Raw genomic sequence first — 23588 nt, 5'->3', positions numbered from 1 at the left:
TTTCAGCTAATGCCTTAAACTTCTAAAATTCATTAAAGACATCTGAATTTGCTTTTAGAAAAAACACCCACATTTTTCTACTGAAATCATCTACGAATGGAAGAAAATACCTAGCACCAGTGACCAATGCCATATTCATTAGTCCACAAACATCTGCATGAACCAGCTGCAATACCTTAGATGCTCTCCAAGCTTGTCCATCTGAGAAAGGAGTTTGATGTTGCTTCCCTACTTGGCAAACTCAGCACACACCATGTGTCTACTACTGAATCTTAGGTAAGCCTTCTACCAAATTCTCTTGAGCCAACTAAGAGATGATACGTTAAGGTGCCCATACTGCTGATGCCAAAGTGTGCTTATGGAAGAGCTCTTCGCAGCCATTGCAACCTCCTGAGACTAGCCAATATCAATCAGCCTATACAATCCATAATCCTTGAGGCATCAGCAATTGTCTTTTTGGACTCCTTATCAATAATGTGGCACTTGTGTGCACTGAAGATGACATCCAACTTCGAACAATAACGCATCATTTGACTAGTAGACAACAGATTAAGCTCCATGCCCGGAATATAGTATACATTGAGGAATATGAGATTCCTCCCACTAGATGTTATCTAAACGTTGCCCTTGCCAACAACCATATACTCTTCACCTCCTCTAAAGATCACTATGTCGGAGCAAGCCATGTACTTCATGAACCAATCTCTTTGTGACTGAAATGTTGAGAAGCTCCAGAATTAATGTACTAAGCTAATGATTTCACTTGGTCTGCCAGTCTTTTGGCCATAAAAGTGTAAAAGGCAAACTCCTTCTGCTTAGCGTGCTCTCTAACATGGGCCTTCTGTTGAGACTCTCCATAGTTGGATTGCTCATCAACCATTCGTTTGCAGCATTGCTTCTTCATGTGGCCAAGCTTTCCACAGTAGTGACATGTGATAACCTTTTTGGATCTACTCTCAAGTTTGCTATGTCCTTTTGGCCAAAAGGACTTGCCTTTACCTTTGCCTTTGTCCTTGGCTTTGGCAGTGAAGGCCTGTTCTACAGTTGATGATTCGTTGTTGGTCCCAAACTGTTGTTTCCACCTTTCTTGCTGCAGAAACTTGTTGCACAGTGTAGGAAACTTGAGGTCAACATTTGTGCATGTAATGTCGAGTGTCTCAATAAAATGTTCATATGTGTGGTAAATTTTTGAGAGTGATTACCACCATGCCTGTGCAACCAATAGCTTCTAGCTGATCACATATATCCCTGATCTTCATAAGATGCTCCTGCAGAGACATCTTATCGTCCATCATTATTGAAAACGTGTTCTTTAGAAAGAAAGCTCAGCTCTTGTCTAACATCTCATTAAGATCCTCCAGAAGCGTCCATATATGCGATGCTGATTTGCCAGATGGCACTTGTGGAAGTATGTTGTCGGTGACTAACTGTTTGATGAGCATAACTACTTCCCAATTGTGTTCATCGTACTTGTCCTGATCTTTTCTCGCCACCTTTGAACAAGGAGTCGTACCCAGAACAACTTGCTCTAGACACCAGCATTCAAATATTGTGAGCATGTGTTGTTTCCACGTGTTGTAATTTTCTCGTTGAAGCGTTGATTATTCTCCAACATGAAGTTGATCAAAGATGCCATCCTTCATGCTTTCCAAGACAAAAAACGAGGTAATGCTGCAGCAACAATGAACAAAGCTGACTTTTATGGTCAAAAAATAGTCAAACCCTAGCACAAGCTTCAAGGCAAAGATCCCAAGACACGGATCCTGAGGTGCACATCAAAAAATAAATCCTTAGTGCAGAAAAAAACATGAGCTCAAAACCCACAACCAGAAACCCTAAGTGTGCAGAAGGAGCCATGAAAAATATTTGAAAAACATTACGGAAACCCTTGCAGAGGTCCTAGGAGAAAATACCACGCATAGTAAAAAAGGGCGAAAATCATGTAGAAACCCTTGACCATGATTTTGTTGCACCCACGTTCTACTACACCTATGACCACAGAAACCCTCAACCACTATTCTGCTACACTTCTTGACGCAAGTAGATACATTGTGGGAGAAAACACCATACACACAGCCACAAACTTTGTGAAAAACTCACAAACAAGTGCGCAAAAACAAATGTCGCTAGAAACCTCATTTGCGTGAAAAAAACAGACAAGAACCCGACAATTTTACAGACCCTTGTCGCTGCAAAACCTTCACACGCAGACAGAAAAAGTAGTCCATTGCAGGCAAAAGAAGGAATCCATAGCAGCCAAGGAAGAAAACCCATCACAAACAAGGAAGCAAACCTGTCACAAACAAGGAAGAAAACGCATCGCGCAATCTTCATGGGCCTTGCAATCTGCACACAACTCCTTAATGTTGGAAGACGTCGTGATTTTTAAACAAAGCCTTCAAAAATTGTCTGAAATGAACCTGTGATTCTTCAGCAAGAGAACCCTTTGATTTTCAGAAAAAAACAAATTGTGATAGAGACCCTTGAAAAAAACCATTGATTTTTATTGTAAAAAGATCAAACTAAAAAACTTCTAAAAAATTCTTTCGCAAATTTTAGGATATCCCACGAATTTTATTTGAAAAAAAATCGCCAAAAAAATTTTTAAAAGGCTTTGATACCATGAAATGGTAATTGTTTGATTATTTATGAGGTAAAACGAATTACATATAGGCAATTACATTACGATGTTTCTAAATGAAACAATTGTGAACAGAAAACTGAAATAGAAACTATCTAATCAGACTAAAACTAAACTTACGACTAACTAATGACCATTAGATAATAAATAATTACTCTAATAAGAATTAGAAAATGATTTTTCTAACATGACAATATTTTGCTGTATGGCAAGTCATATCTTACTTCAGCTAGGCAAGTCATTGACAACTACAAGCATGAGTGATGCGATTACACCTGAATTTGGCTACATGCTTGAGGGAAAAAAAACAAGAAAAAATCAGCACTTCCATTTACTTTTTTTTTTCTCAGAAAAGGATGCATTTTTGTCTTCCCTTCCTCAGAAGAAAGGAGTGTGTACTTTCATGATCCTAAACCCTTGAGGGGAAGTAACCACCCAACTTTGCTTAAGATGTAGGATTAAAGACAACTGACAATGGCTGATTTTATAACCAAATTTTTTATTTCTTTTCTTTCATTCTTGTAAGAGCTATTTGGACATTTGAAATCAAGTAAGTGCGTATCTTGTCTGGCTTTCTTCTAAGAATGAATATGAATGACTCTAGCAAAAATAGCTTTAATGATAATCAGCTCCATTATGTAAAGATCAATAATAATGTATATGTTACCCTTCATTTCAAAATATAATAGTTTTTTCAAGCATAAATGGATGACTGTAAAACATAAGACAGTGACCATAAATAATATAGCGAAGTTGATGATGAAGTACAAAATCCCACTGGACGATATTTTGTATCGAAGTCTAATGTAAACCACCTCAATTTCAAATTGATCTCAAGAGGGGAAGAATGTAATGAATATAGTTACCTGTCCTGGAGGAAAAATGAGAGGTGCATCAGTTAACATGTTCTTGTCTACATCAAATTTAGCAGCTTCTCTATGTTCCTGAAAACATATGTAACATTTCCTTAAGAAAAAATGAAAATATGCTTTCAGTTGACTAACTGGTTCAAAATGCAATATTTTGTTCCTGGTCAACTCATAAGAAACTTTAGAGAACACATCAGGAAGCAAACCAGCTATTGATTGAAGTAAATAAGCAACATTCAATCTAACATGTATAAAGTCTGTTAGCAAATAAACACTTCCGGAAAAATAATGAAGTATATTAGTATTGATAATGCAAAGAATTTTACAATAACTGATCTTAGGCATGAAGCATTGGGAGTTTGGAGAGGTTGCCTGCCAAAACAAAATATATCTATAACAGCTACAGTCCAAAAGGTGGTAGAGCCATAGAATTACAAGTATATCTAGAGACAAAAAGAAGTCCATACCATAGCTATAACAGATAGAACTCAGAAAGAAAGAACGAAAGAAAATAATATTTATAGTCCACAAGTGATCAAGATTAGGTCAAAGGAAATGGAAGGTACAACTGTTGCAATAGCAAAATACTAGAGGAAAAAGGGAAAGCAAACACAATTAAGCAAGAAAACCAAAGAATACACAAATGGTGATAGACGGCGATAAACATAAAATGGTAACCCCAAAATAAGTACAAGTATAAAATATAATACATGTGCAGGAGTACCCTGCAAAGCTGTGGGCACAGATGAAGATCAAAACTGACAACCCACACAGGAAGCCAATCATATTACCATCAATCACTGTTGAAGTAGTGATGCAGAATCTCAGAATGCTAGTCTTGGGAGTCCAGAGCTAAGGAGGGTGAGCAGGACAATCCTAGGAGGCAGACATTTCCCCTAGAACATCCCAACACTAGAGGCCAAAGAAATGCTGGTGGTAGAACAGAAACTGGTGATATGAGCTTCACCCAAAGATTTACCAAGATTAATTGAGATATAAAGGATTACACTGTCAGTTAACAAAGCGAGATAGAGAGCAACGCATATGTATTATAGACAAAAATTTAAAGATCACATCCCATAATTTTCATTTTGTTCCCTTGCTCCGATTGCAGTTCTTGTTAGCAGATACACAAATGAAATCTTTACACCTAAACAAGTGCAAAGTACAGTTTAAGGCTGTCATCAGTAATCTCAGTTTCCACAAGAGTGGATCAATTAAATAACTAGCATACCTATATTTTATAAATAAAATTTATGTAGAAAACGACAAGAGATATCAAATTTAAAAAATCTTTACCTTACAATAGATTAATTAATTTCATATGATTAATATTTATTAAAATTTAGTCTTATTTTAGGATATGAAATAATTTGCATGCAAAAAAACAAAAGATTCTTTTAAATCTATATTTAAAAAACATAAATTTTTGAATTAAAATTTTCTTTTAAATCTAGATTTAAAAATATAATTTTAGAATTTAGTCTTAGAATATGAAATGATTTGCATGCAAAAAAATATAATATAAGTTTCTTTTAAATCTAGATTTAAAAACATAATTTTTTATTATCAATTTGTGTTTGCATAAGCTCTTTTGAGTGCCACTTAGTGAAAAAATAGATATTTAGGTGCTTTGTTTCTTTTCTTGATTTCTTATGGCTTTTTGTTTTTCTTACAAATGTTTTTTTGGGTGTCATTGTAGTGTTATACCTATCGGAGTAAATACATAATTAGAGGGAATCCTAAAGAGGTACAAAAAGTGCATGGAAAAATCATATTTAGTATAACCAAACCCAAATCTGAAGACAAATGTGTTGGTCATAGCTGCTGCTAAGATACGTTGCTGTCATTGATGTCAACATGTTCATGTGATTTATTGCTCCAGTGATTGCAGATTGGTTTATTGGGATCATAGTTCGGTGTATGGAGTATTTCTAGCATCATTACATCTTTTTGTATAGGTTTTGGTGATCCGGTAGCTTAATTGATCATATTGTAATGTCCCCTACTTGGTTTAGGCATGTTTTGACCATAATTAATCTATTTCCATATACTTATGACTTCAACTAAATTGGTTAGAAGACAAATCTATCCTAACAAGAATCAAATCGTTGATATTCCATAGTTCAATCAATTAATTTATTAATAAGTAAATTGTTCCTCTATCATACATCCATAATAAGTTTACAAATCCAGATCCTTACCTATCTTAGGACCATGCCCTCAATGTTTATGAGTCATTGATCCCTACCGTGTCTTGGGACTCATACTATTAATTGGATTTAGACCGCCACTCTTTGAAAAATCTCAATTCCCAACTTCTTGAATACTGACAGCAGTACCAAGGATTATATACAAAAAAAATCTTCTTACTGTTTATTATCTTATGAGATCTTTTTGATTTACAATTAATATGTATATGTATTCTTATTGATATTACATCAATATTATCCTTATTCTAATTTGAACAAATAAATACATTATATTATATTATAAATCATTTATATATTTATTAATTACCAATTATTAATACATTTACTATTATCTTTTGTATAAATCACTAATACCACCACCACCTAAAAACATAAGTTGTTAGTATAATGGTGGCTGTAAAGGCAGACAGATCTGACATGCATCAGATCTGGTCTGACACTATATATTAAATATGACTGTCATTCTTATTGCAGTCTATATTAATATTACTATTAAATTCTGCATAAACATTATTAGGCACATATATAAGCATATGTATTAAGCCATCCTCATGCATACCACCGAGAACAAAAATGTTTGCTGTCTATGGCTTGCCTAATAGTTCCGATTCTCCTCTTCTATTTGCCCACGCCCCTTTCTAACTGATTTCATTTCCCTTGTATATCCTCTACGTACGCATTCAAGAAAGAATTGCATCCTTTTCTCACCCAAAGGTTGTGATAATAATCACATCTTCTTCTATTTAAACCGATTCAAAACAATCAGTTAAGTCAAGTTTACTAACAGTTTTGATTAATATCATTAGTATCGATAATAAAGCCTTTTTACTTCACGATCATAATATCATTACTACCGATGCTAGTAAAGCCTTTTCTCTTCACGATTTTAATAAGTAATTCAATAACACTTTCTTATCGCCCTAATATACTCTTAGGACAATATATTCAATCCTTCGTAATTTAAACAAAACTGTGACTGGTGATGATCACGTGCACATACTCTTTCACGTCTTTGTTTTGGGCTGTAAAAACTTACTTCACGTCTTTAGTGTTTCTGCAACTTACTCAAATATGAATTCATTCTAGAGGAATTATTTCTTTAATGGAAATTAAATATAGATCATACGACATGTTGAAAATCTTTTCAATCATAGAGCGCTATCATGGTTGTAAGATAAGTTTAGAGATTTTAACAGAATCATATGCCTTGATTTCTGTTTTGAATTGTTGTACATTATTTTTTATGTAATATGTAATATTCTTTTATAATATTTTCGAGTGACTATAATATAATATTAATTTATTTGATTTGAATATTTCAAGAATATTATTATTTAAATAATAATATTTAATAAATAATTAAGTTTCAAATAATCATTCTTTGGCAATTATATGTTAATTAATAATAATTATTATTTCATTTATGATATATATATAACGATCAAGGAGGGGACATGACACATCATATGATTCAGTTTGCAGTTTGGTTTTTCTGATCAGTGTTTTGCAGAGTTCGGTATTTCCTCTAGTATATTCCGATGTGATCAGATCTTGAGCTGAGATTTTGAGAGATTGTTTCGGATATTCTTATGTATCCTCATTTCAGATGGTTCATGATTTGGTTTATCTTTCTTTGTGATAGTTGTTGTTGTTTGAATGTTTTTGAGGTTCAGATGTTGATCGATGAAGATTTGATAAGTGGTGTTGATGCAGCTGTTACTGAAGATTCTAACGTGCTTGCTCGTGTTTCCTAATTGTGTCATATTTGTTTTGTTGATCCGCATTGATCGTTGTGCGAATTTTTGGTGATTTTGTTAAACCGATGATGTTCTTCGTGTTATGCGGTATTCTTGGTGGTGTAGCGTGTTGCGGTGGATCTTGGTGTGATTGCCGGTGGTGTTGCATGTTTGAACATTTGATTTAGGTCCATGTTATATCATGTATATCATTATATTGGTCTGGTGGTCGATCTTTGTATCGTGTGATGTAATTTTGTAATTGTGCGTTGAGAGTTTGGTCGACCTTGTTGTCAAGGTTGATGAATTGTATAAATAGGTGATATAGTCATGTAATTTAGGTGTGGAAGTTATGTCTACATTATCAGAGAGTGGTGTACATGCGAACAAACGAATAATCTTTCGGTGTAGTGTATTGAGCAGAGATTGGTGTAGAGCAGACAAATGTGCTTAACCGGAATTGTCACCAAGCATTAGCAAATGCTATTATTGCAGTTCATTCCTTCTGAATTGTAGTCTGAATCTTGTTGTAAGTCAGTGAGACTTCCCTTAGGGTTGTAGCCCTATGGGTTATTGTATCTTGAGCTGTGAGCTCTAGGCAGTGTGCTTGAATGCTAGTGCATTCCCCATTGTAATTATTTTCACATACTACTGTAGAATATCATCTTATTGTGAGTAGGTTCCCACCGTGGTTTTTTCCTTAACCAGGTTTTACACATCAAAATCTTGGTGTTTTGTGTTGTGCTACCAATTTGCTTGTCTTTGTTGTTGCTGCACTTTATCAGATTTGTATTTGTGGTTAAGTTTGATAATCCAGTGAAAACTGATTCACCCCCTCCCCCCTCTCAATTTTCTTTCATTGATGTTGCCAACAATTGGTATCAGAGCTAGATCCTCCGAAAAAAGCTTAACCACTTGAGGAGATTCGAGATGGCAACTGGAGGTGTTATCTTTAAGGAGAGTATGAGATTTGATGGAAGTAATTATTCTATATGGAAGAACCGAATGAAAGTGCACTTGAGATGTCTTGGAGAAGACTACTGGAAGATTACAAAGAATGCCTATTGTTCCTCAGAATGGACGGGTTACTGCTGATGAGATCAAGGAAGCTGAACATAACATTAGAGCTAAGGAAGCATTGTTGAGTGCCCTGACCGATTCAGAGATGACTAATGTAATGGGACTTCAAACTGCACATGAGATCTAGGAGAAGCTTGAGACCTTGTATGAAGGAGATAAACAAGTCAAAGTTGCTAAGTTGCAGAGTTCGAAAGGGAAGTATGAGATGCTAAAGATGGGAGAAGATAAGAACATAAACTCTTTTATGGCAAAGGTGAATGAACTTGTCCTAGGCATCAGATGTGTCGGTGGAACTCTTGAAGAAGATGAAATTGTTGCTAAGGTGTTGAGATCATTGCCTCCTACTTACAAACATAAGGTAGCTATTATTGATCATATCCGACGTGTGACTACTATGACAAGAGATATGTTGGTTGGAAAGATTGTTGCATTTGAACAGAGTGAATTTGGTGAATCACATGGAAAGTCTAAGACAGCATTTAGAGCATCTGTATCCGAAAAGTAGAAGTATGATCCTGATGAATGTAGAAAATCCAGATATGAAAGAGAGAGAAGAGAGATGGAAGGGCAAGAAAGAGAATTGGATGAACTTGAAGCATTGATTGCCTAGAGATCGCCTAAGGGAGCTGGTAAGTATGATGGAAAATTGCTTCTGAAATGTTTCTCTTGCAATAAGACAAGACATTTTGCTTCTAAATGCCCGGAGAGAATGTCTAAGTATGATAGGCATGATAAATATAATAAGCATGATAGGAATGATAGATATGAGAAGCATGAGAATTATGATAAGCCTTACAAGTCTAACCAGAAGTACAAACATCAGAAGAAATGTTATTATGTTGCTGATGAGGGTGTTACAGATGAAGAATCAGAAGGAGATGAAGTTGTGTTTATTGCTATCAAAGAAGATGGACTGGTACCTGTGATTCCACAAGTTGCACTATTAAGGAGAAAACTTTAACTATTAAAGTTGAAGAGAAAGATGAATAGGTAATTAACAGCGGTTGTTCACATCATATGACCGGTGATAAAAGCAAATTTGTGAGCATAAAGAGGTATGATGGTGGAATAGTAAGATTTGGAGATGACAAAGCTTGTGTGATCGTGGTAGAGATTTTGTCCTTTGATGGTAAACATAACATTGATGATGTCTTGTATGTTGAAGGTTTGAAGCATAATCTTTCAAGTGTTGGACTGATGATTGACAAAGGCTATAATTTACAATTCAAAAATGGAAAATGCAAGATCCTAAATGCCTCTGGTATAGAGATTACATCTGGAACTAAAACTGAAGGTAATATCTCTCATTTGAATGCTAGTGAGAAAAGTTGTTTGATTGTTCAGATTGATGAAAGTTGGTTGTAGCATAGGAGAATGTGTCATGTTAATTTTAACTCAATCATTAAGATCGGTTCTACACACGCTGTTAGAGATCTGCCTAAAATTGTTAAGCTTGTTAATCCGATCTGTAAGGAATGTCAAATGGGTAAGCAAACAAAAATTTCTTTCAAGAGTAAGCAGTATACATGTGATGGATTGCTAGATCTTGTGCATACTGACCTATGTGGACCTACAAATATTAGAAGTGTGCAAGGTGACAGGTATTTTATGTTGTTGATTGATGATTATTCCAAAATGATGTGGGTTGTCGTTTTGAAAGAAAAATCATAAGCATTGGACAAATTCAATATATTCAAAGCAAAGGTTGAAACTGAGACAAGATTGAAGGTGAAATGCCTGAGATCTGACAGAGGAAAATTTTGTTCCAATATGTTTGATTCATTTTGTGAGAAGCATGGAATTAGAAGACAATTATCTACTCCTAGAACCCCACAGCAAAATGCAGTAGTTGAAAGGAAGAACAAGACTATCTTGGATGTTGCAAGGACTATGTTGATTGAAGGGAATGTTCCGAAGATCTATTGGAGAGAAGTTGTTAGCACTGTTGTTTACACATTCAACCAAGTGCATATAAAAGGTGATACCGGTAAGACTTCTTATGAGCTATGGTTTGGTCATGTTCCTACTGTGAGATATTTCAGAATTTTTGGAAGTAAGTGTTATATCAAGAGAGATGAGGATATAGGAAAGTTTGATGTGAGAAGTGATGAAGGAATTTTCTTGGGATACTCAACAAAGAGAAAAACCTACCGGTGCTACAATAAGAGACTGAGAAAGATAGTGGAAAGTGCAAATGTGAAAGTTGATGAGAATTGTGGAAAAGAGATCAAAGCATGCGGATATGATGATGTCAAGCATGTTGTTCTAACTCCTATTCAAACTAAAGAATTGAAGCAGAATGATCTGGTAGAGATAGCTAACCCAGATATTGTTGCTGCTAGCGGAGAGCTACAGGAACCTGAAAATCAGAATAATCAGAAGACTTCGAGATATGTAAGATTGAATCACTCTGAAGATCTTATTATTGGTGATAAAAATAAAGGTGTGATGACTAGAAATAGGCTAGTTGTTGAAGAGGTGTGTTTGATTTCTAAAATTGAATCTAAAGATGTTGAGGCTTGCAAAGATGAAAATTGGATAAGAGCTATGGAAGAAGAATTGAATCAGATTGAAAAGAATAACACATGGGAACTTGTGCCTAGACCTAAAGATAAGAATGTGATTGGTACTAAATGGGTATTCAGGAACAAATTGAATGAAGCCGGTGAAATTGTCAGAAATAAAGCAAGATTGGCATGCAAAGGATACTCTCAAATGGAAGGAATTGATTATGAGGAGACTTTTGCTCCAATAGCTAGACTTGAAGTTGTTAGACTATTGCTTGCATATGCTGCATATAAGGATTTCAAGGTATATCAGATGGATGTCAAGTCAGCCATTTTGAATGGTGATCTTGAGGAAGAAGTCTACATTGAGCAACCTGATGGATTTTCATTATCAGATGATGGAGATATGGTATGCAAACTGAAGAAAGTTCTTTATGGATTAAAACAAGCCCCTAGAGCCTGGTATGCTAGATTGGATAAGTACTTGTTGAAATTAGGATTTAATAAAGGTAATGCTGATAGTAATTTGTAATTCAAGGTTGAGAATGATAATATCTTGATTGTTGAAGGTTTTGTTGATGACATTATCTTTGGAGGAGATGATAACTTGAGTATGAAGTTTGTCGATGATATGCAGAAAGAATTTGAGATGTCTATGATAGGAGAGATGAATTTTTTCTTAGGTTTGCAAATTTCACAAACTTGAAAAGGTATTTTTATATCTCAAACTAAATATGTGAAGGAATTACTAAAGAAGTTTGGGTTAGAAAACTCTAAACCGGTTGGAACTCCTATGGTGACTGGCTACAAATTATCTAAAAATGATGAATCTTTGAAAGCTAATCAAACCTTGTACAGATCTATGGTTGGTGGACTGTTATACTTAACTTAGACTAGATCGGACATTATGCATGATGTGTGCATGGCTGCTAGATATCAAGCAGATCCGAAAGAGAGTCATGTCACTGTTGTAAAGAGGATATTCAGATACTTGAAAGGAACTGTTGATTACTAAATCAAACCTTGTACAGATCTATGATAGGAGAGATGAATTTTTTCTTAGGTTTACAGATTTCACAAACTTGAAAAGGTATTTTTATATCTCAAACTAAATATGTGAAGGAATTACTAAAGAAGTTTGGGTTAGAAGACTCTAAACCGGTTGGAACTCCTATGGTGACTGGCTACAAATTAACTAAAAATGATGAATCTCCAAAAGCTAATCAGACCTTGTACAGATCTATGGTTGGTGGACTGTTATACTTAACTTAGACTAGATCGAACATTATGCATGCTGTGTGCATGGCTGCTAGATATCAAGCAGATCCGAAAGAGAGTCATGTCACTGTTGTAAAGAGGATATTCAGATACTTAACTTAGACTAGTATCCGAGGAATGAGGATTTCATGTTATGTGCTTACACCGATGCTGATTGGGTTGGTGATGTTGATGACCGGAAAAGTACCTCCGGTGGTGCATTCTTATTGCGTAAGAAATTGGTTTCATGGGCTAGTAAGAAACAAGATTCAGTTTCCTTATCTATTGTTGAAGATGAGTAAATTGTTGTTGCTAGTAACTACACTCGAGTAGTTTGGATGAAGCAAATGTTGAAGGATATCAAAGTTATCTATGATGAGCCCACTATCATATATTGTGATAATTCCAGTGCTATTAATATGTCAAAGAATCCGGTGCAACATTCAAAGACTAAACATGTATCAATCAAATATCATTTCTTGAGAGAAAAAGTTGGTGAAGAGGAAGTGAAGCTAGAGTATGCATCTACAAAGGAATAAATTGTTGATATTTTCACTAAACCTTTGCCTACAAATACATTTGTCTATTTGAGAGACAAATTAGGGGTATCTACCCCTCCTGATAGGAGCTAGATGCATTGAGTTGCATCAATCCGGTAGACTTCATAGTCTTATCTTTTTGTCCGGATTGATGAGTTTATGTTGCTCCTCTGGTAGAGCAGTTTGTTTATAGTTGGTTATATGTTTAAGGGGGAGAAAATCATGATTTGTTTATCTAAGGGGGAGAGTTTGGTTTTCTGTTTTGAGAATCTTTGGCATTGTTGTCAAAGGGGGAGAGAAGCATGTGAAAAATTGTTTTATCTGCTTGATCTTAGGGGGAGTCTGTTGGAGATGTTTTCTTTCTTTGCATTGATTGTTTTTCACATCCATACGTTGCTATCAATGCCAAAGGGGGAGATTGTTGAGCATTGTTGCTGCTAGGATATGTTGTTGTCATTGATGTCAACAACTTCCTGTGATTTATTGCTTCGGTGATTGCAAATTGGTTTATTGGGATCATGGTTCAATGTATGGAGTATTTCTAGTATCATTACATCTTTTTGTATTGATTTTGGTGATCCGGTAGCTTAATTGATCATATCATATGATCCAGTTTGCGATTTGGTTTTTCTGATTGTTGTCCTCATTTTTGTTTTCAAAAATAAAGGACCATTACATAATTTTTTTGTGAAAAATAAAAATTTTACTGTGGCACGCTTCCCGAGGCAGAATTTTGACTAATCCTTGGATTGGCTTAATCCTCAGTCCATCCTCGAACTCCGTTTCGAATTTCGTCGCATTCTGAATTCGTTTGCTATGTCTTTCCTTCAATTTCAGGTGTTTTCTCCCTGACTACAGATAGAGAATTTTCCTTGAACTGCAAGTTTTAATGATTTCCATTGTTTTAATCTTTGTAGGGAAATTTTTAGCTAATTACAAGTGCACTTTATTAAAAAATAAAAAACCTGTAGTTTGCAATTTTTTTCCCCCTTGTTACTTTTTGGCTTTTTTAGTTAAAATAGGGATTTTTTGGTTTAGTTACAAGTAAACTTGTAATTCTTTTCTTAAAACCCCTACTTTAATGGTTTTCGCTTGTAATAGGGATTTTAAACCTCTATTACATGTGTGCAAGTGAATTATAACTTGTTGTAGGAATTTTATTGTCCCTTTACAAGTGATTTTAAACTTGCGCATCTCTCTCCAAAACCCAATTTTGCCTAAGAATGAGAAAAGTGACATTTAAAACTTGCTATTTGGTCCAAAAAACCCAATTTTGCCTATAAAGTGCATTTTTTAAGATTTTAAACTTGCTATTTGGTCTAAAAAACCTGATTTTTGCCTTATAGTTGAAAAAATGCATTTTAAACTTGTTATTTCCTCCAAAAAACCCAATTTTCATTGTTTCATGCAAATTCGAACTTGCTATTTGTTCCAAAAAACCCGATTTGCAAGAAAAAAAACTTTTTTGAGGATTTTAAGCAAGTTTTTGTGGAGAAACTTTTGGAGGAAGACGGCATTTAGGATTCCTTCCTATTTTCATGCATTTGGAGACATCTTTCACGCCATTTGGAAGTTAAGATTGTTGGTTTCTTGGTTTATAACAGCAAACACGTTTTTACCAAAAACCACGTTTTTCTCCTTCAAGGATGCCACAAATCAGCAATCTCCTAAATCGTTTTGGCTTGGTATGCTAAGGCGTTGAGGTTAGAAAGAGTCTTGGCCACTTCTCATGCCATTTCCCTTGCATTTGACACCACGTTTTTATGCAAATGGCGTTTTTATAAAACGTGGCTAGGGTTTGGCATTGTGGATTGTCTCTATTTATTAGATTGTCTTCTTCATTCCAAGATTGTTGCATCTTTTGGAGAGGCATTTTCAGTTTGAAACAAGGTATGTTTTCTTTTCTTTCCTTGTCTCATTTTCTTATTTTCTTAGTTTTCCTTTCTAATTGTAAATTTGTAAATATGTTGTTCTTCCCCCAAAAATCGGTTTTGTGAGAGAGATTTTTCCCCTTCATAAGCAATTTTTGGATTGCATTGTTCTTCCCCATTTTCCCTCTTTACTTGTATTCGGGATTTTAAATCCCAATTACAAGTTGGCTGGAAATCTTTGTTCTTCCCTTACGGTTAAAGAATTTAACCATTTTTGGTTAAAATTCCAAGTTGAAAAAGTGTGAAACACCCTTCCTTTCAAAATCGGGTTTTAAGAACCGGATTGCATGTTGAAAAGTTCTTGACATTCTCGAAAATGACATTCTCGAATTTTCCCATTTTTATCCATTCATGTCTCCCATATCCGTACTTACCATTTTCGTCATTTTCCACAAGTCTAATTCTCATTTTCCATCCATTTCTCCATTTGCAAATTTACAAGTGTACTTGCATTCGGGTTTTAAAAATCCGGTTGCATGTATGCCCTTTCCAACTTGTATACTTGCGAAAATTTCCCCAAGATCCGAAATTCGTCAAAGTCAAGATTTCCCCATTTTCCATTTATTTCTCATCTTTCTCTCATAAAATAGTGAAGTGCAAGGATTGAAGTTCTTCCCATTTTAAGAAGGAAAAATGTTAGTCGCGGTTGATTATGATGTTACCTTAACACTTTTAAATCTTCATCGCAGTATACCAGGCAAAGAAACGAGACTCGCTCGAAATCGCCCAAACTCAGCGAGTCCGAGTCCGAGTCAGGCCAAACGAGTCCCAGGGGCTCGGACTCGGACTCGGCCGAGTCTGGCGAGTAAACTCACCAGACTTGCCGAGTTGGCGATTTTGGCCCAAAATCGCCAAACTCGGCGAGTCCCGAGCCCTGGACTCAGCCGGCATTGGCACAACTAAAAAGTCAAAAAAAAAATAGTTTGGAAAGTTTTTTTAAATCCGTTTTTTAATGTTAATTGTCTTCTAGCCCTAAAAGTGACTTTCATTTCATTCACTTGCAAAAAAAGGAAGAGTAAAGTGAGTTGGGAAGAAAAACAAGGGTGCATAGAAGAAAAACCAGCAAGGAAGAAGCTCAATTTTTCTTCAATTTGTCACATTGGAGCTGCATTGTATTTCAATTTGGTGCATCAAGAGTTGGATAGGAAGAGTTTGCAACTCATTTCAAGCTTGTTGTAAGAGGTAAGATTGTTTTTTTTAACATTATTTTGTTTCTTATATGCAAAAATTCCATTTTCTATTCATTTATTTTGAAAGTTTTACATTTTCTTGTATGCTAGTGTGCGTCGACATGATGCCGAACCATGCCTAAAAGCAGTCTCTGAAGCCATACGTGATTGTTATGTAATGGTTGAGGAGATTGAAAGAAAAAAGAAACAAAAGGAGGATCAAGCGGCCATTGGGAGAGAGACAGTTTTAGGAAGAGAGACATAGTTAGGTTGTGTTGGAGGCCCTTCTTCCTTACCTCCATATCGTCCCACTCAGTTTGCTACTACTCGTGCTTCCGTTTCTGCTTCTGCTTCTATAAGTGGCAGTGCCACCGCCACTTCTCATGCTCCTATCACTAGTAGTTGTAGTGGGAATGTTACCATTGGACCTAGGATTCATAAATCTAGGTTGGATTCCTTCTTTGTGCCTCGCACTATTCCTGGGTCCCAACCGTCGCTTGAGGGCATGGGTTGGAACAAGGAGGTCCATGATGCTGCTAAAATGGCAATTGGCAGGTTTTGGAGCTACAGCTGTATTCCATTCTTTGTAGCCAGGTGAATGTTTTACTAACTTTTATGTTTGATAACTTTGATTGTTTTAATTTTTATACTTAACTTATCTCATTGAATTTTTATACTTAACTTATCTCATTGAGTTTCTTTGCGACAAGTCTCCTTATTGGCAACAAATGGTTGATGCCATTACCATATGCGAGGCAGGGTTCAAAGCCCCTAGTGAGGGTGATTTGAGGGGACCAATTTTGTCTCAAATGGTGGATGATGTGAAAAAGGATTTAGATGAACAACGCCACATATGGAGCACTAAAGGTTGCACCATCATGACTGATGGTTGGACGGATAGGAGAAATAGAACTCTCCTTAATTTTCTTGTTTCTTCCGCAGGTGATTGATTAATTTTAGTTTCATATAGTCTTTAATTTTTTATTTTTTATCTAATGGTTTATTGAATGATCATTGACCTAGCTTTATTTTTTTATTTCAGGGGGCACCGTTTTCATCAAGTCCATTGATGCCTCCGCCCATTGCAAGAATGCCACCTACGTATGTGAGCAGATAGAGGAGGTGATTGAAGATGTGGGTGAGGAGAACGTGGTACAGGTGGTGACCGACAATGCAGTAAATTATGTTGCTGCGGGTAAACTTTTGATTACAAACTAATTTTGTTTGCAAATTAATTACTATCTTGTAGTTTGTACCTCCATTAATTACAATTTACAATGCAACAAATTATGTTGCTGCAGGTAGACTATTGATGGAGAGGCACCCATCTATAGTTTGGACTCCATGTGCTGCTCATTGCATTGACCTCATGTTGGAGGATATTGGAAAAATCCCATGGGTCAAGACGTGTAGAACGGGCAAGAAATGTCTGCAAATTTGTATATAATCATTCATGGGTGTTGGCTCTTATGAGACAATACACAGAGCAGAAGGAGTTGCATCGTCCAGGAATCACAAGATTTGCCACAAACTTCCTCACATTGCAGTCCATGCTTAGGTCTAAGCCTGCCTTGAAACGTATGATTGTTGGTGAGGAGTGGTCTTCCTCATCCTATGCTACCACCCCTACAGGGATAGAGATGGCAGACTGCATTTTTGATGAGCGAGGCTTTTGGGTCCCTTGTGATGAGATAGTGAAGGTAATTTTTTTATAAATTCTACAATTTAGCTTCATGTTTTATAACTTATTATATGTATTCTCTTATTTGCTCATTTTTCTAAATTACACAATATTTTCAATTTTGTAGTTTGTTAAGCCCTTGGTGGTTTTGTTGCGAGTTGCGGATGGAGATAAGCCCGCAATGGGCTATATATATGAGGGCATGGATAGGACGAAGGAGGCCATCAGATTCGTCTATGGAGCAGATGAGAGCAAGTATGGTCCCATTTGGGAGATCATTGATAGGAGATGGCATCATCAGCTACATAGGCCCATCCATGCGGCAACCTATTATCTGAATCCGGCATTCCATTTTATCCCTTCTTTCAAGGCTGATGCGGAGGTCCTTAATGGGCTATATGCAATCATGGAGAAGATGGGACCTGCTGGTACTTCTCAGATAGACCTTTTTCGAGAGCTACAAATGTTCTCAGATGCAAAAGGGGAGACCTTCTCTCGTCCTGTAGCCAAAGACGGTAGGACAACTATGATGCCAGGTAAAAATAAATTGTTAGGCTTAATTTTAGTTTTATTCAATACTATATTGTAACTTGTTAAATGAGTTCATGAGTGAGACTGATTTTATTTATTTTTCGCATTTCAAACTCAGATCATTGGTGGAACTTTTTTGGCCCAGAGACACCAAATGTTCAGAAGTTAGCCATTCGTATCTTGAGCCAACCATGCAGCGCATCAGGTTGTGAGCGCAATTGGAGTATGTTTGAGCTCATACACTCCAAGAGGCGCAATAGATTATCTGTGGAGAAGATGAATGATCTCGTCTTTGTTCACTACAACCTCCGCCTGAGAATGAGAAAGAATGCAACAGTTGACATGTCTCCTATCATTCTAGATGAAGTTGATCTTGAAGCAGAGTGGGCCAATGAGAATCAGACAGCTCCTAGGACTCCTACAGCTGTATTTAGTGATGATGACATTGATTGGATCGACCAGGTAGATATAGAGGCTGAGGCTGTAGCCATGGCAGAGGAGGAGCAGAGACAGGAAATACTGAGACTCAGAGTGACACGGCTGTTCCTGATGTTGGTGAGCATGACACATCCGTTCGGCCCATTCCTGATGTTGGTGAGCATGGCATGGTGTCACGGGGAGCGACTATGGCTGCTGAATCATCCAGGACCTACTTTAAACGCCTTCGCAGGGGGCCAGGGCGAGAGGGTGCACGGCCCTCTCAGCCATAGGCTTGTACACTTGTAGTTGTATTTAGTATTTACTATTTACCTTTGGTATTTGTATGAAACATTTGATGATGATCATATGATGACATGGATTTTTTATTCCATGAGTTTTGTAATATTGTATACATTTGACAATATTTATATATCTATGTTTCTTATTTTCTTCAGCTACAATTTGCATTTATGCTTATGTGATTGATGTATACTTGTGTATGTAATCAAATGAGCCGAGTTTAATGATGTTTTTGTGTCTTTAAGGTGTATTCAATAAAGGGTGTCTGAAACAAGTTTTAAATCTTTAAAAATCTCTAAATTTCTTGAGTTTTTCACTTTCCCGAGTCCAACCGAGTCTGGAGCCGAGTCTGACGCCGAGTCCCAAGTCCGAGTCCGAGTCCAAGTCAGCCTTGCCGAGTCCGAGCCGAGTCCGAGTCTCGATTCTTTGATACCAGGTTGTCTTTCAATGTCAGATTTGCCTTCATCCCCAAATCCAAAAAAGATGAAGTACAGATATGACAAGTACCAAAACGAAGTTCCGCCTTCCCAAGTTTCCTCTCCTTTGGATCGTATCAGAGATACAGAGATAGGGCATGTGGATATGTCAAAGTTTGTCAAAAAGGTTGAGGATCCATAGGATAACAATATGTAGCGGCTGTTGGACAGCCATATCCATCATGCATCTTCTTTCCCGATGGCTGCCCTAGAACCTGGATTTGTCCTCGCTTGCGCCCATCACTTTGACAAGGAGACAAGAATCATTAAAAATGATGATGGCAAAGCAATAATCCGCCTTGATGCAAACACAATTGAGAAGATCTTCAGAATACCTCCTGCACCTATTTACATGGAAATCTCCAAAAAGAGTGCAGCTAAGTATTATGTGAAAAGGGAAAAAGATTCTAAATGACATATCAACAGGTGGATCCAAGAGCCACGAGCCGCCTTCTCAAGGTGGGCCAAGTTGTACCGCTGTGACTTCAAATGGGAAATAGGAGACATCATAACCCTCTTCAGCAGGATAATGGGCCTTGAGCATTCTAATGTTTTTGAGCCCTGGATATACCAGTTCATCATGTTCATAAGACATTCCCATCATATATCATGGAGAGAAGTCATCAGCAATGCCTTGTGTGAACAACTTTCAGCAGTCTCTTCCACCATGACTTTCTATATGAAATCATATTTGGTGTACTTGGCAGCATCACTTAGACATTTTCCAGGTCTTTCTACCAAGGGTGATCGCTCGCTTATACCAGTTTGGGAATATTATGATCAATTGCCTTTGAGACCCAGCAGATTGCATTTCAGAAGAGTTCAAGATGCATTCTTCGGTTACTTCATGTGTTAGTTTGACAAAACTCTGAAGAACAAAAGGGTATCAGATGAGGCATGGGAAAGGGTGAGTGAATATGGATGCTTGTTTCTACAGTTCCCGACCTTCACCTATATGAGAATCGAATGCTATAGTGGGCAGCTATACATGCTTACTAGATACCCAACTGATAGGATCATTCTTATGGAGTTGGGAAGACAAATCATGGCTGTCCACACTCATCAATCTGCTAGACATAAGGTTGGAATGGGGATCTCTACAACAAACCCATTAAAAATTGGTCGATATTCTCTTGTCACATCTGTTAAAGCTAAGGCGATGGAGACCGAAATGCAGGAAATTAAGCTCAAAAGGTTTAAGTCCAAAGCTGATTTTGATTACTGGGGTATGAAGGAGAAGATCAAGAAATCCTTCGTGCACGTACATCGCATTGAGGATATCTGGGTAGATCTCCGTACAGAGGTCGAGGTTCTGAAGATGGATTACTGCAGGCTCGTTGTTGAGCAAATTATTGATTTGAACTTGGTGGATATTCCACAAGGGATGATTGACGATGGGCACGTGCTTGATCCTGAATATATTTCACGAAGGGCTGAGGAAGCTCCACTTCCTTTGATCCAATGATCACACAAAGAGTGCATATCCATTCTTGAAAGATTTCAGCCTATCTTGGCTAACACCAACGCTTGGCTGAAAAGTAATGCTGCTAGACTCATAAAAATCAAAATTGGAAAAGAAGATGATTCTACGAGGCCTCTTGGACGTAAGTCTGAGATTCAGGTTGACAACAAGGAAGGTGCATCATCTTCGGGCACAAGGATCAAATTGCGAGTTAGTCGGGCAGTAGTGCTTCCTCCTGAGGAGACGACAGTTCGTAGGAAGGAAAAATCACGGTTTCATGTTCAAGTGGTCGACCTAGACAATCCAAAAGAAGGACAGCAATCTGATGATGCTCCCAAGTCCCCAGCATCGGACTCACCTCATGAGATCATTCCCCTAGTTTCCATTGAGACGCCCCTTTCTCGTCCTGATTTGCTTGTGGATGAATCTCTTCAAAATGCCATTCCTATTTCGACATACGAGCCACCTCCTGATCATCAATGAGAGTGGGCTGGAAGTTCCTGAGGACAGCTTGTATCCAGCTATCAGAAATTGATACCTCCACTTCTGATTTTGAAGAATTTATGAGGCAATCTTCATGCCCATTGGTAACTGAGAAAACCGTGGTCGCCATCCAAACAAATATTCCTCCCAGGATGACCACGGTTATTCAAACAGAAACTACTTCTCCTTTGCCTACAGCTGCTACTGAAAGAGAGTTGATGACTTTACCTCCATGGCTTAGTTCTTTTACTCCAAAAAGGAAGAAGCAAGCAATCTCACCTGCTGCCTTTGATTATCAGCAACTAAAACAGTCTAGAACCAAGGTTGCTAAGAAGGCCAAGACTATCTCCAGAGTAAATGTTGATAGTACCAAGATAAAGGTAGCTGAAATTATTGAACCCATTGCAGAAAAGCCACTGGAAGAAATGTCAGCTACTGATTACAAAGTTACAAGGATAGAATTGGGTAAACAAACGCGTGAGGTGATTAAACATGATGCTCAGTTTTCTGTAGCTTCATTGGTACAGCGGTGTGATGAACTTCTAGCAAAGAAAAACAAGCTAGAAGAGGAAAACCGAGAACTCATGGCAGTTGTTCATAAAATCACAAAACCTACTGCTGAGGGGAGTAACTCCATAAGTTCTTCCGGTTCCCAAGAATCAATTCGTGGAGTGGAAAGGGCTGCTCAGAAGGTACAAGCATTGGATTCCTGGGTTGATCAGCTTCATGATCTATGTGCACAAGTGATGAAAGACATTTTTCAGATGATGTCTAAGTTGGAAACCATTGAAGAGAAATTGGATCAGACTTACGATACTTTCAAAAAGAATCTCGAAAGTGTTGAAGAGAGTTTGACAATTTGGCGTACCATGCCCCAACAACAAGAGCATGCCATCATCTCTTTCAGGGTCATGTACTTGGAATTTGAAGAGCTTCTAGAAAACAAGGCCCTTGTTCTTAAATCCCTCATTGAGGAGATTGGTGATGCAATGAGATTCCAGGGTAAAGTTTTCCGAGATATTGTCTCACATTGTGAAAAGGCCTCTTACAACATATTAAGTCAGGATGGAGAGCTAATTCCAGAAGAAGAAGTTCTTGCTGATCTACAGATGAGGATTCATAATGAATGGAGGAGCGAACAATTCTCGGTCGCTTCAATTCAAATGTTGATGAAACACCAAATCTTTTTGCATGAAATCCAGTCCATCCTGGATAAAAACAGCTCTGCGCTCCTCTGATGTCATGATACCATTGTGAAGACCATGGTTGTTGCCAAGAACACCCATGAACCGGATCCCGATGAACTACAAATGATCATCCAAAAGTTTGAAGGATTTGTGTCTTCACGTGCTGCAACTTAAGTGTTTTTCAACACTTAGTTGTATTTTTCCACGTTTGTAATCTTTAATTGTAGTTCTTCTTTTGACAAGTTACATGTAAAAGTCTTTTTGTAAAATGCAAGTTAAGTCATCACTTGCACTTTTGTAATTACATGTAAGGCAACTACAAGTTGTTTTCAGTTAGGACTATAGTTGGAATAAGTCTTAGTTAGTTATTGAAGTCTTAGTTAGTTATTGAATAAGTCTTGGTGGTTGAGAGATTCTCTCAAGTTAGTTAGGATCCTCCCACCTTTTTCTCGAGGCTCCTCTTCTATAAATACTTGAGGGGTCTATTGTAATTTTTATCTTTTGGAAAGCAAGCAAAAACTCTGCCAAATTTACAGCAAAGAAGTCTTTGAGCTTTCATGTGTAAATTCAAGAATTGAAAGGAATAGAAGAAAATTGTTCAAGCTTTGAGTCTTTGTGCTACACACTTGAGTTTGTGTTCTATATTATCTTTCTTGCAAGTATTCCTTAAAGAGCTTAATCACATCTGATTTGCAGTCTTTGTGCTGCAAGTAGTTGAGGTTAATATAGATTAAAACAAATATTTTGTTGAGAAAAGATGCAAGTCTTTGTGCTTTCACTCGTTCTTAGGAGAATTTAGGAGTAGATTTTGTGAGAAATAGTTGTAAGTCTTTGAGCTTATATTACTTCCCATTCTTTTAAGTAGAAAAGAATAAGATATTTCAGTCTTTGAGCTGTTATAATTTGTTCTTTATAGCATTAGTATAATCAAGTCTTTGAGCTTGATATTGTTGTCCCGTCCTGAAGGAAGTGATGGAAGTCTTTGCGCTTTCAGGAAACTTCATTTCCTTTTTCTCATTTCATTTTGAAAATGGTTACTGTTGTTTATATCAAATCGCTATAATTTTCTGTGAAGGGAAAATGATATTGTCTTTCTTGAAGGAAGA

At 36.9% G+C, this 23588-nt stretch overlaps 2 protein-coding genes across 3 annotated transcripts in view; one reads left to right on the top strand and one right to left on the bottom strand.

The window, feature by feature from the left end:
- Nucleotides 1-23588, bottom strand: part of LOC131070831 (cyclin-H1-1) — a 74100-nt gene that overhangs the window by 13282 nt on the left and 37230 nt on the right. For both annotated transcript variants that reach the window (XM_058006497.2, XM_058006498.2), the window contains one exon: nucleotides 3508-3585. In XM_058006497.2, coding sequence (XP_057862480.1) covers nucleotides 3508-3585 — 78 coding nt within the window. The remainder of the gene's footprint in view (nucleotides 1-3507; nucleotides 3586-23588) is intronic.
- On the top strand, nucleotides 16746-17203 carry LOC131859803 (uncharacterized). Its single transcript, XM_059213888.1, has 2 exons — nucleotides 16746-16884; nucleotides 16985-17203. The coding sequence occupies exons 1-2, from the start codon at nucleotides 16752-16754 to the stop codon at nucleotides 17158-17160; spliced, it is 309 nt and encodes a 102-aa protein (XP_059069871.1). The 5' UTR covers nucleotides 16746-16751; the 3' UTR covers nucleotides 17161-17203.

Source organism: Cryptomeria japonica, chromosome 11, assembly GCF_030272615.1.
Source record: "Cryptomeria japonica chromosome 11, Sugi_1.0, whole genome shotgun sequence".
NCBI classification, from domain to species: domain Eukaryota; kingdom Viridiplantae; phylum Streptophyta; class Pinopsida; order Cupressales; family Cupressaceae; genus Cryptomeria; species Cryptomeria japonica.
Note: the sequence above shows the minus strand (reverse complement) of the source record. Positions and strands in the feature narration are given on the sequence as shown.

Excerpts from the sequence above, each read along its gene's own strand:
- LOC131859803 (XM_059213888.1), top strand. The coding sequence starts at position 16,752 with ATGGTGGATGATGTGAAAAAGGATTTAGATGAACAACGCCACATATGG. Across the intron at positions 16,885-16,984 it reads TTTTCTTGTTTCTTCCGCAG|GGGGCACCGTTTTCATCAAG; the intron begins GTGATTGATTAA and ends TTTTTATTTCAG.